The sequence below is a fragment of the Camelus ferus genome, chromosome 13, assembly GCF_009834535.1.
Source record: "Camelus ferus isolate YT-003-E chromosome 13, BCGSAC_Cfer_1.0, whole genome shotgun sequence".
NCBI classification, from domain to species: Eukaryota; Metazoa; Chordata; class Mammalia; order Artiodactyla; family Camelidae; genus Camelus; species Camelus ferus.
This window is the reverse complement of record NC_045708.1, coordinates 35,955,454-35,973,005: the sequence shown is the minus strand read 5'-3', so window position 1 is coordinate 35,973,005 and position 17,552 is coordinate 35,955,454. Positions and strand designations below refer to the sequence as shown.

Below are 17,552 nucleotides of genomic sequence, written 5' to 3'. Positions count from 1 at the left end.
CATCCTCTCTCTGGCCACAGATTATCCCATAAAACGAGCACTGGTACCTTTTGGTGCGAGAATGCAGCAAATTCCTCTAATGGCACATTTCTTTAGGATCTGAAATAAAGCTGCAATTTTCCTTCCTACTGCTTTTTGGCATTGTAACCCTACCAGCAATATTCAGTGCGACGGTACCAATGAGCATCACCATTATAACATCACACTATGACCAGACAGTGCTTTAATGCCGATTTGCTCTAAATAACCAATATCTAATTTAGGAGCATCCTTATGGTGACTTCAACTTCTGAGAAACCGTGACTCAATAAAGACAGGTCTCGACCCTGCTAAACAATCAGGAAACTACAGTCCTCTGATCTAAGACATGCCCTAGCTACCAATTCAAATAAAGTCAAAACCAAGTCAAAATACCCTAAAACTTCCTAAAATATAGCTTTTACCTGTCTTTCTAGCTTTATCATTACACATCTTAGCAGCACTCACACCAGACTACTGATCATTCCTTAAGCAAGTTGCCATCTCTGTGCCTTTATTCATATTTTTCCCTGCACATGGAAGTCCCCTTTCTCCTAATTTTTCTGCCTATCCATTTTTCCTGGTTTCACTCAAATAGCATTTCCTCTACGAAGCCTTGTCTCCTTCCTCCAACAACAATGAATGTCTCCCTCTTCCTTATATTGTACCTCCTCTCCTGAGATAATTTTCACACTCTGTCATTGTCCTAATACACTATATTAGAGTATGTTTTAAATACTATGACATTCCAGGAGGCACCTAGAATGTGGTTTATATGCTAGACACATGCAATTGTATTTGCTAATTCCACATTAAAAAACTTGATCTAGAAAAGGAATTGTTCCCCTTCCCCCACTCCCAGAGAAGTAAACTTTGGCCAAGCTGGATGTATTTCAAACACTTTGGATCTGGGACTTCTAATATTGCTAAACGTGTAAACTAAAGCAGGTGGCTGAGCTTTATTTTCTATAAAAAAAGGGTTAACATGCCTGCCCTAACTACGTTAAAAAGATGGAACTGACACCATAGAGTCAAAATTCTATAATATTAAATAAATATGAGAAATGGTCTCCATGGTCACAGGTCCATTACAGCAGAACTGTACTAGGAACAGCTGAACCTCAAGAAATGCAAACTTGCTCCTCTGTTCTTGAACAACCTCTAAGCTCAGGAGGAGTACTGTCAAGATTATCCCAACTGCGTGCCCGTGTTTCCAAAGTTCACCTGCTTAAGAGTTCTTACTAAAGCTCTTCTAAGCTAGAAATCTGTTTTTCTTCCAGCAGATAACCTTAAACCAGAGATATAAAGCAAGAAGAAACTGAGAGTCAAATATTGGCTTAAATATGGGTCATTTTAAAAAATAATGCAAATATTTATCTGGCAAGGAGATCCTAAGAATATCTACCTGCCCCTCCCCTCCCCATTCACCTGCCCGAATCACTCACCCAATCATTTCTTTTTGGTCTTTCATTAATAGGTATGAGATTTTCTAGGCCAAAATATGCAGAAACATCTTCTATTCCACCTTTCTCAAATTCAAATCCCTTTCTTCCACAGATACATTTCTGCCCATATAAACACATTCTAAAAAATCAACCAAATTCTTCCAGAGAGCTTGCACATCACATACAAGGCTGCTCACAAAATCTTTAGAAGGAACTTGGTGAAGCCTTGAAACAGATACATGCGGAAAAAGAAAATTTCAGTTGTCTGTTTTACAATAAGGGTCTTTTTCATAAAAACATCAGGCCTATAAAATGGCACTTGGGAATCAGATCAATTTATAATCCCTTCCCCTAATTTTAAGGGTTAAATTGAAGGAAAGAAAATTACTCCCTTCACATCCTTCCTGTGATCATATGAAGTGGAATTCAAAATCCATGACATTACAACAGTGTTCTAAGGTTATGTTTTCAGTTTACGTCTTGAGTCCCCTGAAGGGACTACCTGTATTCTTTCTTTGTTTTTTTATTGAAGGATAGTCAGTTTACAATGTTGTGTCAATTTCTGATGTACAGCATAACAGTTCAGTCATACACATACATACATATACTCATTTTTGTATTCTTTTTCATTATAGGTTACTATAAGACATTGAATATAGTTCCCTGTGCTATACAGTAGGAACTTGTTGTTTATCTATTTTATACATAGTAGTTAGTATCTGCAAATCCCCAACTTGTGTTAATCCTCACTGGTGACAGCAACAGGTTTCAATTTAAAACAATTTGTGAATTTATTTAATGTGCCTATTTATCTCCCCCTTCAGAGTCTTGGGAAAATGTATAAAATTAGGCGTGGCCTAACACCAGTCCTGACACCACCCACTACCACTTCCCAAATGTGTGTGATCAACAACTCAAGGCCTTTGGGGTGATTTTCCTCCTTTCTCTTTTTTTCCCCTTCAACTGGGAGGCTAATAAATTCAGGGCCAGCCTTCTGCTCCCATCTCCTACTCTTCTTCAGTCAATATGATCAGTTCTAGAGCTGCTTACACTGCCACAGCCATCCTTCACTGAGCAGGAGAAGGAAAACTGATGGCAAGTTAGAAAAATCTCATTAAGCCACTTTTTGCCTCAACCTCTTCCCCCTCCTTGAGAAATAGACCTTCAAAATCAGCCTATTGGGAAGCAAGAGGGATAGCGAAAAAAAAGCTGATGTGGTGAAGAGGGAAAAACAGGTCCAAAGTAAGTTGGTTTCTGGGCCAAATTTAAATTACTCATCCTTCCTTCCTTCCTTCCTTCCTTCCTTCCTTCCTTCCTTTCTTCCTTCCTTCCATCCTTCCATCCATCCATCCTTCCTTCCTTCCTCCCTCCCTCCCTTCCTTCCTATTTTAGATAGCAAAGATGAGACCGTGTCAATTGACATTAACTTCTTTTTATTTTCTTTTTGGTTGAGTTCTGAATTTCCTAACAGACTCTTTCATGAAATGGATAAAACAGCACCAATTAAAATTAATTTTATGTTCACCCTTTTTTCTAATGACTAAACCCCAAGTTAATTCTAATTCCAAAGAAGATCACAGATGTACCTTGCAAAACCGTAGAATACAGAAAACTGAATAAAGCCATACAATTCCAGGGAATAACTTGAGGGCTTGACTGTGTGTCAAACACAACCCTCCCAGCCCCATGAGTTCTGGGGGCAGGATGGAGACTGTGAGGGTAGCATACGATGTCACTTCTCCCCAGGACACCTGGCACAGATAGAATGACTGACAGATTGAAAGAGAGCTAACGTCCTCTAAGCACCTTTAATTTTCAGATCATGTGCGTAACTGGTGCCTTCAAATACTGTTTCTCATCCAATCCTCACAGAAACCGTGTAAGTCAGGCATTTTCATCTCCATCTGAGGAAATTAAGACTCAGAAAACTGAGGTACCTCATCCAAGATCGCCCTATTACTTATCAGAAAAGTCAGGATTCTAACCAAAGTTCACCTGACTCTGAAATCCTCTGCACTTCCTGGCTTCTTAAGACAAAGAACAGTCTTTCCAGAGGCTTGCCTGTACAAGCTCACTGTGTAGGTCCTCTGAGTCCAGAGGCAGACTCATGGGTCCAGGGCCTTGGAGCTGGCCCTGCCAACAAAGACATGGGAATAGTGGTATCTAGTTAGAAACAACTCTCATTTTTCCACACGTGTACAAGTCGATGTAACCTGTTTTTAGCCCCATCTGTACACTGGCCCTCTGGTTTCTAATCACAATAACCAGGTTGATTTCAGGCCTGGAACCTTTTCTACCACAGAGACAATTAAAATATAATCAAGCTAGAAAGTTATCCTCCCCCAAAGCCACCTAAAACAGAGCAACTCCAAAATAAAACCAATTTACACATTTTAGCCCAAATTAAAAAGTAAAAGCTAAGGATTCCCGTTTAATATCCTGAATAATAAGTGCATATTTATGTAAAGCTTCCTTTGGGGACAACTTTCCCAATATTATTCACAAATATCAGTTTTGTTTTGGTGTTACAGTAAGAATCTGGACTTGTGGGAATTGGACTGTCTGTACCCAGTGCATCAACAGAAATAATTAATATTGAAGATATGCACAATATCCAGAATTTTAGATGTGTGTTTGGCTGAATTACAAAAAGTAACATAAGAAAGGATGAGTCAAATCTGGTCAAAATCACAAATTACAGGGACTTAGTCATTTACTCCATTTTAAGTGAGCACTTTCCTAATGAAAGTTTCATTAGTAAAGATTGCAAGTTTTCAGGCTTTCCGCTACAGACTTAAATAGCACTTAGAACTAAAGTTTATCATTAAAGCTGTATTTACTACTGCTGTATCTTCAAAGGGGGCACTAGAAAAAAAGTTCGGCTCAGCCTGTTATTTTTCATGTACAAATTAGAAAGCAAAACTCTAAAGAGTTTAGACTGGCAGCTTAGGAAAACACAGACTACTTGAGAAGCCATTACTGGTACATCCCAGGGCACACCAGGGGTCATGGCTGTCTATCCATACCACACTCGTGCACACACACACTGCACACAGTGTCTAGATGTGTGTGACTGGCAAACCTCAAGTTTGCTCAGGGTTTATATCAACTATACTTCCATAGAACTAAAAAAAAATTAGCACAGGGGTGCCAAGAAGGTCACTATCTTCTCAGATTGTCTCCGGAGAGTAACACGGGAAAAAGTATTCAAAGAGTCATCTCTGTCAGAAGCAAGGTATTCTTATTTCATAAAATTAACAAGCTATCTAGCCAAGCTCCACGGGCAGCTGACGGAAGGACAAGTTCCTTCAAACTGTCCAAACTTTACTTTTTCTTGAGAGTGAACATCTGGATACATGGAACCTTACAGACAAAAATGTCCAGGAGATCTTTTGTTTCTATCTTTTGGAGTCATGTCTAGACTCTTACAAATAACAAAAGGAAAAACATTTATGTACTTGAATGTTTCAACAGATCTTTTCTTGTCATTTGACACAAACCTTACTGTATAATGTTCCAACCTTAAAACCCCTCACCCAATTTTATCCCTAAATTACAGAGATTTAGCCTCTAATATATCTTTTGATTAGTGTCAGAAGAAAAGAAACAGTGACTCTGATTTCCACATTTCAAAGAAATGCACATAGTAAGTCTTCAACACATACATCCAACAACAAATGATAGCCTGCCTCTCCTATGAACACTGTTGGCAAAAGGACGTCAAGGGCTAGTTGTTACAAGAGAGTAGCCAAGAGAAGGTAACTGACTCACAGAATGAGCACAGGTGGATTCAACGTCACAAAGTGCAAAACAGAGGAAACCCTCATCCTGTGGTGTGTTTTTCAGAATTGGTCATCTTGACTGGAATTGTTTTTCTGCTTCCTCATATCCTGAAAAAGGAACTAAACTTCTTACAGAAAAAATATTTATGAATTACTACAGTTTTATAACTTTAAAATAAGTCATTAAGAAATTAGATTTGATTTTAAATGTTATTTTCAAACCAAATGTCCAAGGAAAATTATTTTCAGGAGAGGCTGGTGATTTGTAATTTTTTTCCATTAAAAAAATCACTTATGCTAGTTTTATATTTTACTTTAGTGGTTAAAAATAAGGCTTTCCCAAACAACAAAAAATGAAAATGCAAGTACAACAACTACACTGACCTTATTTCTTCAACATTGTCACTGCTTTCTCAACCACAATTTATTTAAGAATTTCTTTATGGCATTCAGCATTTCTTGATCCTTATAGAGGAGATCCATATCGATGGGGAAAATATCTCTGGTGTTAGATACAACAAGGATCTGAATAATGATCTTCCCCAAAGTAAAAATGCTCAGTGCTAAAATGAACTGGCAAAAGGTAAAATCTCAGGGATGGGAACAGGGCATGGGGAAAAAGAGAGAGACAGAGATAGAAAGATGGAAAGAGAGAGAGACAGAGAATGATTGCAGGCCACCAGCCTATTTGGAGCACTGACACTGCATAAGTTATTTCCTAATGAATGTACCAGGGACAGCATAAATATTACCATTAAGCAGAGTGGATGTGAACAGCCAAAGCAAGCTAGTTGGCTGATTGCTTTCTCATTTTTTGCTCTTTTGTAACAATTCCGTTTCCAAAGTGCTTGATTCCTGTCGCTGATGCTCCAAAGCTATTGTGAGCACACTGCCTGAATACTTAATGAAGTAAACAACAAACAAAATGGCTCATCTTTGGTGCCCCCAGCTAGCATCCCAAACTGGATATAATTAAAGGTGTGAACAGGCAAGCAAAGAAGTAATGAACCTGCAAAGACAAGGTTCTGAGAAATTATTGGGCATCCTGCACTGCACCAGTTCAAATTTATCACTCATTATCTCTTATACCAGCGAGGTGCAGATCCACATGTGGGTACCCCTCTCCACTCTTGTCCTCCAGCCTTTTTTTCTTTCCATTTCTCGATGGCTAATTTATGACAATTACTGCTTGTGACAACTCCCATCCATCCACAGATCACCTTTCTTTTCACCCTTAGAAAGCTGCAGACCTATAAAAGCCCTCTATTCTTAAAACACGCTGAGATTTTAAAAATACAAGGGTGTTCCTAAAACACACGCATGTTCACAAAATGAAGCACAAGATGCTAACACAGCCACCCTACCTTCTCCTTATTTTTTCCAGTGGTTAAAGATTAGGTTCATATGCTCCCAAAGAAACCACAACTTTCCTTCCACATAAACATATATTTTAATTTAAATCTAACTCCTTGATTGAAAGGGCAGCTTCTAGTTCGCAAATATTGTTATGAATTTGCCCATTTACGGTTTCTCAAGTGGAAAGTAAAGAAAGATGTTTGGTTACTAATGGAAGTCTGTGGGGTCTTATATATCTTTTTTGATGAATTTTTGTATTTTTCTAATAAGAGAACTCTTGGAATTTGTAAGGAAGAGAAGCCACTTCTTATGGAAGCCAGCCCAGTTTGGTTTTCTTTCCATTTTTAGATGCACATATACTTGCAAGTGTATATACACATTTGGTAATACCAAATAAGGAAAGCCTAAGACAGGTGCAGGATTCCAGAAACACACATGCTTACCCTGATAACACACACACACACACACACACACACACACACACACAGTCTCCTTCTCTCACATACACATACTTTCCACATATCTATCAAATGGATGGGAAGATGGACAGTGGGCAATAAAAGGTTGACTTCACTTTCAAAAGGGGAATCGGTCAGTTCTGTACAACATGGCCCTTCGACTGCAAAATGGTATGATAAAAGCTTGAGACTGTTTACCTCCCTTCATACCCCCCAAATTCCCAATGACATTGGAAGAAACACTGCATTGCAGCATTTGCCAGCACATACTCATGTGGCTACATCCGCTGGCCAGCTCACCAATAAATGTACATATTAAGTGTCCAGGCATATAAATTAAGTGCCTGGTGGCCACAGATCATTGGAACAGATGAAGAAATTTGTTAAGGCCAAAGTACTCCTGTCCATGTACAATGACCTCTATTAAGACCGCCATTCCTTACTCATAGTACACACAGATAATTTGTTTCGGCTTTTTAAAAATTAAGGCATTAAGATGCCAAGGGCTAATTGACGTGGGATATCAACATATCTCTTCATAGAAGGAATAGTTTTTGGTCTACATATAGGAAGAGAATCCACCCCCAATAAGGAAATAAGAGCAAAGGGAAGAAATTAAACCAAAAAAAAAAAAAAAAAAAAAATCTTGCCCTGAGGAAGCCCTTTCATTGTTCATAGTAACTCTTACTTGAGTAAAACACCTGGATTCACCCACAAATTCTTTTAGAGATAACTGAACACACACACACACACACAATTCATGCAGTGATTTACAGATTTGAAATTTCAAATAGATTATCCCCGAAAGAAACGCTAAGTTTAAAATATCTGAAGTCTAACATATCCCAAACCGTGTTTCAAGACTGAGTTTTAGTACTAAAATATGTAGCTTATTTTCTTTCTTTTTCTTTCAAAAAATATTCTATTGTTATTACCTCACAACAATCTGGCCTTCCTCTCATAACAAAATCCTAGAATATTCAAAGGGTCGAGGAAGGGCTATCAGGAGAGAAAAAAGTTTTAAGGCTTTGGAAAACTATGAAACAGAAGCAAGCTCATCTGTATCTGGCCAGGAGGATGACTTGAATGAATGGCAGTTAGGAATGAATGGGACCCAGATCACAAATGAATGGTTGAGTTGCTTGTTAGGTTTTTTTTTTTAATGAGATATTAAAACTGTCTTGTAAATCAATGATTCTCAAAGCAATTTTTCGATTATTCCCCCACCTATGTTTATTTTACCCTTTCAAAAATTTAAATACTAAATGACTTAACCATTCTATTGCAATGAGATATGTGGACATTCTGATCATTAACACTGTGCTGTCGCCAACTGCTTTTTGCAGAAATAGTTCCCATCCGATTTTCAGTTCTTAATAAATGCACACTCAGCCTTGTGCTTCCATAAAGACACACCTCCACATGCAGGTAGTAGGCATTAATATTTTTAAGACAAAGAAGTGAGAAAGGTCAGCAGTAGAACCACGTGTCTTTTTTACAACCCCAGCCAAGGTGACAGTTCCTGTAGAAATTATTTTTTCCCTAACTAAAAAAATGCCAGAAAATTCTCAGAAAAAAAAAAAATTCAAGAGAATCAGAAAACTGTTCTATTTTTAATAGTGTCATGTTTATGAACTCAAGATATGAGACCTAAGTGTAAGAGTTTAAGTGTATGAAAAAATAAGTTTATTTATTTTTACATCGAGTCAAAACAAATTTTTAAAAATCCCCCAATAAGAAGACAAAACAAAAAGAAGCATCTGCAAGGAAGAAAGAATGGGGGCAGGAGTGCGGAGATTGGCAATGGAGAGAGTAAAAATTAAGAGTACTTCCCATAAAGCCGATTATATTTCCTAACCTTTTAACACATTTCCGTGTCTTCTAATCTCTCATTTTGGGGCTTAAAATTAGCTACTTGATCATGTACCTAATTTGTCTCTCAGGAAGAAACTGTAACAGATCATCATTTCAGTTGTTTTTATGCTACCTTCTATTCACCTGAGTACTCTACCTCTCAGTCCTCCTGGTACCCACCATCATGAGAAAGAGACTACTAGTAAAGCACACTTAGAGGAAAAGCAAGAGATGCCTGTCACCCAGTGCACGCATGGGCCCCAGACGTTCAGAGAAGCTGGGAAAAAAAAATCAGCTTTCTACTCAGTTTATGCCAAGACCAGGACCGGGACCAAATGCCAAATGGAAGGCAGAAGTTGCAAGGGTGCAGCCTGATGGATCCTGTGGCTGGAGACATGGAGATGGAGGCGAAGCAAAAGGCTAGAATACAGCTTTTCATTTATTATTTTAAAAAGTAATTGCTACTCGGGATATAAAATGAGAGATACAATGAACTCCCCGGAACTGTAGTACCAACCTCTGATTTAGTAAAAAACACCAATATCACTTAGCACAAAATCATTGCTTAGGATGAATCTACTCTACCTGTATTTCTTCTATGGATATTTGCTGGCAATTTCTAAGAAATCATTTGCAGAATCTATCAGCTGTGGGAGTTCACTATTATGCTTCCGTCAACTTCATTCAATATAATTTACATTTTTTTCAAATGGCCTCACAGGATTCCTTGCGATTTTTCACACGTACAATTTCACAGCAGGGAAAAGGGGGAAAGAGAGAGAGGGAGAGAAAAAAAAAGCAAGATTCCCTACCCTCCCTTCCCCCTCTCCTCTCTCTGTTTTTTAAACCAAAAAAAAAAAAAAAAAGGGGGGGGGGGGGAGACAGAACAGATGCTTAAAAATAGATTTCTAAAAATCACTGTAAACCAGAGTTAGAAATGTAATTAACACCTATTTATAAAGAATAATTAAAGTTGGGCCGGCCACAAAGAACAGCAAAGATAATCGAGGTCCTGTCTCCCCCCCGACTCTTTTTTACACTGTTTGCAGTGTGTTCTCATGATAGCCACCTGCTCCCTACTCGGCTTTTCCTCTGTTCGTTTCCCCGGCAACCTTTCATTGGGTTTTCCTCCCAGCTATCGCTTTCAGTTGGGCTGCTCGGTCTAATCTTATTTGTTTTACACCCATCAAAACAAGCAGCCAGACAAAGGCAATCCGCTAAGAATGGGAAAAAGACCACAGCTTTGTTATAACATCTATGCAGAGCGAAAAGTCCTCCCCAGGCTTTTCTAGCAAAAAATAAGTGAGATGGATATGAATTTACAGCCTCCCCCATACCCAGCTTTGAAACCCTGTGAAAGCTATTGCTCGTGAAATTCAAAGTCAAAGTGGGCACTCGTGGCATCTGATCGTGCCATTTTGTGCCATATCTTCAGGGTCAACATCAGGCGATAGGAGCGGCACTCAAGGAGTTTCCCTGCTTCTTTTTTTTCAGAAAAAGATGATGCTAAAAATAGATTTACTACTTTGGCAGAAAGGTTTTCCACTTCCCCTTCCACATCCAAAAGTCCTGTTTCCCAACTGCATCTGCTGGTACTGAACCTCACCTCCTCCACCCCTCATTCCCAGCCTTCCCCATCACTCAGAGCAGGAGACTGAAAAAGAAACGTGCCTTTAACTTTAACAGTCGTTGATTCCGCTGAAAGCTCACAGAGGCGGTGGACACGCCAGCCAACAGCGATGGTGACACTGTGATTGTCAAAAAAGATACCAACCTTGCTTGGCTAAAATGTGTGTTCGATGGAAGAGGCAGTGTGTGTGCCTTGTGTGCATGCAGTGCCATTACACTTGGAGATGGATTCTGGTTTTCAGAAAAGAGAAATACTAATAAACACACACATGCACACCCAAACGATCTGCACAGTGATTTATGATGCACAGTCCACCATCCTTCTGTGCACACACACACACACACACGGATGGACTCTCCAAGCTGCCTTCCTCTTTTCACTTACCATCTTCAAGCCATTCCACTCCATCTGTGATCAGAAGAAGATGGACCCTCACACAGTGTGTCAAAAGCGGAAAGGAACGTTATGTAAAAGCTGACATTCCTTCTTACAGAGCTGCTGCCCAGAGAAGGAAGCAACAACTCAACACGCCAGGCACCGCTACACATACAAGCCGCCTCCTCTTTTTTATGAGGTCATGACAGGAAACTCTTTGAAATACAAGATGCAGCATTTACTGAAGCCCAAATAAATCACTCTCTTTGCCGTTTTGACTGCGCATTCCCCCGAAACACAACTGCCCATCTCAACGTTCAGTATTCAGAAGCTGCCTCTCAAGGTTTAAATTTCCAGCACGGAAATGGAGATTCCTAAGCCCGCTGCATCCACCTCCAGCCCCACAAAACCCAGGCACACAGACAAACCCCCTCTCCCTTACAAAAAGAAAACCCTTCTTTTGCCATTATGGTCTCATGAAATATAAACCTCTTTCAACAAACCGGCAATTATTTCAGCCCCCCTCCCCCTCCCCACCTTTATGTTGAAGGGAAAATTGACAATGACCTGTTAAAAATGACAATCTGTTTCCCCACTGCTTTTCAATAAAAGGACCTACCCGTACTCTCTACACAAAAGAGGTAGTAAATGTAGGAACCAAACAGCAGCAGAGAACTAAACTCTTGTGCAAGCATAAGACTGGTCAAGGTGTAGATGCTTTTCTTCCCTCCAGCAACACAAACAACAGATTATAAATCTAGTCATACCTACCATAACCATTCTTATTGGCAAATATTGGGTCTCGCAGAGCTTCGACTCTTCTCTTAAAATTTGCAAAGGTTTCAGAATATATTTTTAAATGACTACTATTGTTATATATTTTAAAAGATCCACAAAACACAGTGTGGATGATTGTAAAGCAAATCAATTATTTTGGGGGGATGGGGGGAGAGAAAGAAAAAAAAAGAAAGAAAAGGAGCAGTGAGCTGAAACCCCCGATTCTAGGATGTAGATAAGAACAACTGAACAGAGCCTTGCTGAAATTGGCTCGAAGCTTCCCCTTTTTACATCCATTTATGGGACCATCTGTCAGCAGAAGCCAGGATCTGATTGGCTAGGGAAACGAAGGGAGGCGTTGCAACATCAGGTGCTATTTAAATTAGCTACTGCCAGATTGACGATGTTAATGATTTGGTGACCTCTACAACAACAGAGACCAGATTTCTGAACTGCTTCTTGTGTCTGGTAATTAAGGCCAGGCTGAAGCAACAACAGCCATACTTGTATTTTTACCTTTTCCCTCCTCCCAGCTCAAAAGTACTGTAACAACTGCAGGTCACAAGCGTCTGGCAGACCTTAACAGTGGGAGTGTCCTCCCTTTCCCCTGTCCTGAGGGCTGCACCACCCCACCCCTCTGACGGAGGGCTTCTCCAGTATAGAATATTTTCAAGCACCTTATCTTTCTCGACAGTTGCTTTCTAGCGAAATGCATATTTAATGATCTGCCTCTAGGCTTAAAGATACAACAAAAGCACTTTAATGTGCTAACATATCTACATTTTAACTTTATTTTTTCCCAATATTGCTGATTTTTAGCAAGCAATGTTCCTTCTGCAGCTAACATGGCCAGCGTTTCAAAAGAAAGCAAGTTTGAGATTAGGCTTGCTCTGTGAACTAGGTTCTTACAAGTTTGCTTCAGAAAACTATTCCCTAATAAACAAAAAAGAAAAAAGCTAGGGCTGGGGAAGAAGGGGGGCAGCTGTCAGCCTCTACCTTTCTGCCTTCTGTCTGAGCTTTTCAAATCAGAGAATGATGAATGATTTATTTAAATGAATTTATTTCTCAACTTGGATAGGGGCATGATCTGAATTTTTAAAAATCCACTAAAACACATTCTCTCTTTGCTTTCCTACTGCTATAGAGAAAGATAAAATATGCTTTGACAACAGCCTCATTTCCTAGCCGGTGCAGAGTGCTCATCCTGCTTAACTGAACACGTGATTTTGCTTCTCTCCTTCAAGAGATGTCTTCTTTCTTTGGCCTCTTAAATGACTTGCAAAGAGACATTTAGCAAGTGTGTGGTAATGTATACAGTTTGTCTGCCTATTTTATACATTTTGTAACCTCTACGTTGCCAAGCCTCCAGTAGTATAGTTTTTTTTGTTGTTCTAGTTTGGGATTTAAAGTGGCTTACCTGAGGAATTTATGCCTTACTTTTACCCAAAAGGCTAATTTATAACTAATCGTTTAATTCATAATTTAGTCAATTTGTTCCTTAATAAATACACAGAGGTAACAAATTATTACTAAAAACATAATTTAAAGTAATTTTTAATCTTTGCTTGGAGTTGACAGTGAGATGGAATTGGGCAGAGTAGAAATACAGGCCAAAAATCATGCTATGCTCTGGGCTTCAAAGTCCAAGAATAAATATGTCTGTGAAAAATTATTAGAAAAGAAAATAAACTTTACATTAAAAGAAATTAAAGCTACTTTCTCGAAGCTACTATTTCACGAACACAAACATACAAATATACATATACACATACATATATATATACACACACACTTTAAAAAATACAGACATACCGCAAAACAATATGCGTTGGAGACACAATGTGAACTATTAGACTTGAATACAAATAAATTTAGCTATTAGAAATGAAAATGCGTGAAATAGAAAAGTAGAAATGTTATAACTATAATCCCTTCAGCTGAAATAATACTGAAAAAAGCAAATTTAAAAAATAATTTCTTGAACACATGTATAAACAGTCCTACAAGTCACAGTAGTACTACGGTATCTGTTGAACTGTGTAATAAGGACAAATTTACAGGTTAAGTGTTCTAAAGAGCTCAACACATAAACACAGGGCAGGTCTAAGAGCCCCAAATCAACGACAGAAAGTCTGAGTGCAATCACACTAATATCAAAATACTGGGAAAAGTCAACATGAACACAGTGCTGACAAACACACAAATAAAAGCAGCTCACTCAGAACAAAATATTTACTTCGTATTTCTTTGGAGATTAGAAAAGTCCAATTGCTTAAAACGCTTTTCTCCCATCCATACTAGCCTCAGCACACTTAGTGGGCCATACATTAAAATTAGGTATATCAAAAGATATTCTGGTCACTTTTCCAAAATAGTAACTGTACATTACAGTACAAATAATTAGCCGGTTTTGCTAGGCAAAAAAAAAAAAAAAAAAAAAAAATCCATGCACTTTGTATATTGATCACTTCTCCAAAAACCTCCACTCTAAAGTCTTTCAACGGAATCCTCAAACAAATGCACAAATGTCCTCAGGGGCCTTTTCTCTAAAGACAAAGGCAGAATCCTATTGTTGGGAAAAGTCAACCTTATTATTGTATTTCCAATAGTACCATTCATCTTTCAGAGTGAGGGGCTGACCACTACATCAGTGGTGTGACATTTGTAAAGCAACAGATTCTCAATATATAATCTCAAGAATCAGGCAGGCGAGTCTCCCAGTCATGCATGATTTTTTTTTTTTTCCGTTACAATCCTCCACCACCACAGAAAGAAACTTGTCTCACTCAAGCAGCTAAGGCAACCTAAAAATGATATCCCAGAGCTATGGGGCTGCCAGCGCCACCGTATCCCTCTTACCATAAATGAGCAGTTTCTTGACTCATTAATAACAATTTCCCTTAAAAGAAGTAATCTCATATCAGTCAGCCCCTCGCCACCATGCACACATCCCAAAGGTTGCAGATATCTCAGCATCAGTCGCCGGCAGCCAGCTTTCCCACACAGAGTCCAGATGGACTGTACCAGAAGCCAATTCAGCGTTAATAACTACCTACTTCGCGCAGCGGAGAAGCCTTACGTGGCACAATGGGCTAGGAAACAGCAGCCGGCTGAAACTGCAAATAAAAAAAAGACAACCAAATTCTCCAAAAGCACAGAAAGGAAGGAACAGAAATGGAAGCGTGAATTGTATTTCCTTGACTTCAATGAGAAGGGGGGAAAAAAAGGAAAGAAAGAAAGAAAGGAAGGAAGAAGAAGAATCCTTCATAAACACAGGAAAAAAAATGAAGAGGGGGAGAAAAAAACAGATGCTGCCCAGAAAAAAGTGACAAAATATTACCTCATTATTTAACAAAGCAGCATTAAGCGTCCTGCTGATTTCAAACATCTTGCCACAGATTTTGTTTTAAGAGAAACAGATAGAATCCTTTGCAAAGCACTCCGTCTGCAAAGGGTTCTTCAATTTTCTTGCGTGCCACGGAACAGTCAATATATTATTTCCCTAGAGTTCGCACATTAAAACCTCTAGTCAGTGAGCTGAATTTTCCCCTTATCTCACACACAGTAGACTCCTGTTATATGTACTGCTCTCTTTGCAAGAGCAGCCTGCCCCAAACATGGCTGGTGTTTAAACTACTCTTTAAAGTAACAGTTCACTGTATAACCACCAGGTGGGTAGAGTGCACAGATTCAAATGAACCATCTTAAAAGATTTTTTTTCCCCTTGGAATAGCTTTTGGGTGTAGGATGTGACATGAGAAACGGCAGCATCCTAACAGGCAACTGTCTTGTATTTCTCTCTGTATCTTGTCAAAATAAATAAATAAATGCCTTCTCCTGACTTCTAGTGGGGAAACAAAACACCATCACCAATCCTAATAAGAACTGTGAAGAATGAAACACAAACAAGCTTTGTTTCATTCAGCAAAGGATGAAAAAGGAAAATCCAATCAACACAGAGCAAGGGAGAAAACCAAAAACTCCACGGAGATATTTTCCTTTAGCCAAAGGAGAGTAATATTGACACATGTGATAAATACCCAATTCAAAAGTATACATAGGAACGAAGCACACACAAGATGGAGGAGAGTTAAGGGTGTAACTTTTCTTCAGAGTGATATTTGATGTTGTCTTTCATGATAGGAAATAAAAGCTTAAAAGTGAAGACACTGAAAAACAAAAAACAAAAAAATCTTAAGCATCTCTTTTTAAAACACAATTATACAAATAGTTATAAACAACCACAAGAGCAAACTAATCACACATCTCTCACCAGTGCTGTTCTTTTTCCCTAAGATCTACCTGGAAGTGGAACATTTCTGCCGTATACTATTTTGTCTGCATAGTTAACTTGGCATCTCCTTTGTACAATTCTATTCCAATTAATCTGCTCTTCTGCCAGGAATAAATAGAATGTCTCAGGTTAAAAGCCCCCAAGTGATGGAGGGGTGATGTAAAAAGGGTAAAGAACCACCTGGACAAAAACAAATCTCATCACTTATATCATTACATGGCCTGTTTTAAAGGAGGATTTTATTACTTACAGAGTATGCAGGCACCATTCTACGTTCCCTCGTATCTAAAAGAGAAACTAACATACACAGCTACCTGGGTATCTTGGCTGGACAAAATTAAAGCCCTGGAACTTCCATATCCTCTTGCAAACACGGATGTCAATACTAGTATTTTTCCAGTCCATCCAGGCAACAATTACCCCTACATACAACAGTGACTGTCTCCTTCATCTTTAAGTCAAAGCTGCATCACTTAATACCATTTAACCTCCTCGCATATATTAAGTTTCAAGTGACAATTTTTAACTGGGGAGTGAGAAGGAGGAGTTGCTCTCATCAAATTCTGGTTGTATGAAATAAGCTAATTTGTACACTCACCATATGTCTTAAACATTAATTTTAAAATGTCACTTTCTTCAAACATTAAAATGTAATCAGCCTAGTAAATAAAATATTCTCGAGTTTTCTTGCCTTGGTGATAATTTAAAGAGTGTTTATCTCAAGGTAACCTCTCTATTTTGATTACCAAGGAAGGCTTTTGATTTAGAAAGGGAAGAAAGAAGATCTTGGGGGCTAGGGGAGTGAGAAGAGAGAAACACAACAGTACGTAGCTGCACAAAGGAAAATAAGATAAAGTGGGTTTTTAAGGACCCATAGTCTTGTTACCCTAAGGCAAGTCCAGCCAATCAATACCACCCATTGACGGTCAACCATCTGCCATGCTACCCAGCGATGTGGCTAAACAGACCTGTTCCATATGACCGTAGCCGGCTCATTTTCAGTCGATTAGAGCAGTTCCAGAGCATTCACGTGCAATAGCACAAAACTCCAAGTCGGACTGAGCCTCTCTTCACACCAGTCCCTCCGAGCACAGCTGCAGACCTCTTCCTCCTGTCCTGGGTGTCTGGATTACCTCTTTTTGCTCCTCAATTGAATTAGCAAAATGGGGTGGGAAGGTGGAGTGAACGGACACTCACATATCCACACACACACGCAGAGATAATTGCTGGCCCTTCTTCACTGTCATGCAGAAATCAGGAATTCCATGTGCTCTGCCCTAATATGATTATGGCACACCATTTAAATAGCGTCATCAGTGACTATGACCTGACATTTCCCGGTGGTTCAATTTCTTTTTATCTTCTCTCTCTTCTCTTGAAAAATAAGCCTTAGCTGCTGGCATTTCTTCTTTTAGGGAATATACAATCAGTATGCCCAGACAATGGGATACTATATTTAAGGGCATTTTACAAAATTTAAAAGCCTAATTTTCCTTTGATGAATTGTGGTTTTGGTTTTGTCTTTTTTTCCCCTGTAGAAACATTAAATCAAATTTTATAAGA

At 38.9% G+C, this 17,552-nt stretch overlaps 1 protein-coding gene across 6 annotated transcripts in view; it reads right to left on the bottom strand.

The window, feature by feature from the left end:
- Window positions 1-17,289, bottom strand: part of ELAVL4 (ELAV like RNA binding protein 4) — a 90,369-nt gene extending 73,080 nt beyond the window's left edge. The window contains exon 1 of one of the 6 annotated variants that reach the window (XM_032494240.1): window positions 16,958-17,289. In XM_032494240.1, coding sequence (XP_032350131.1) covers window positions 16,958-16,966 — 9 coding nt within the window. In that variant the 5' untranslated portion in view covers window positions 16,967-17,289. Of the gene's footprint in view, window positions 1-10,927; window positions 11,213-11,689; window positions 12,363-14,554; window positions 14,985-15,035; window positions 15,278-16,957 lie in introns of those variants that run through there. The other 5 variants (XM_032494239.1, XM_006180226.3, XM_006180227.3 and 2 more) reach the window with 5 other exon arrangements.
- Between the last annotated feature and the right edge of the window lie 263 nt (window positions 17,290-17,552).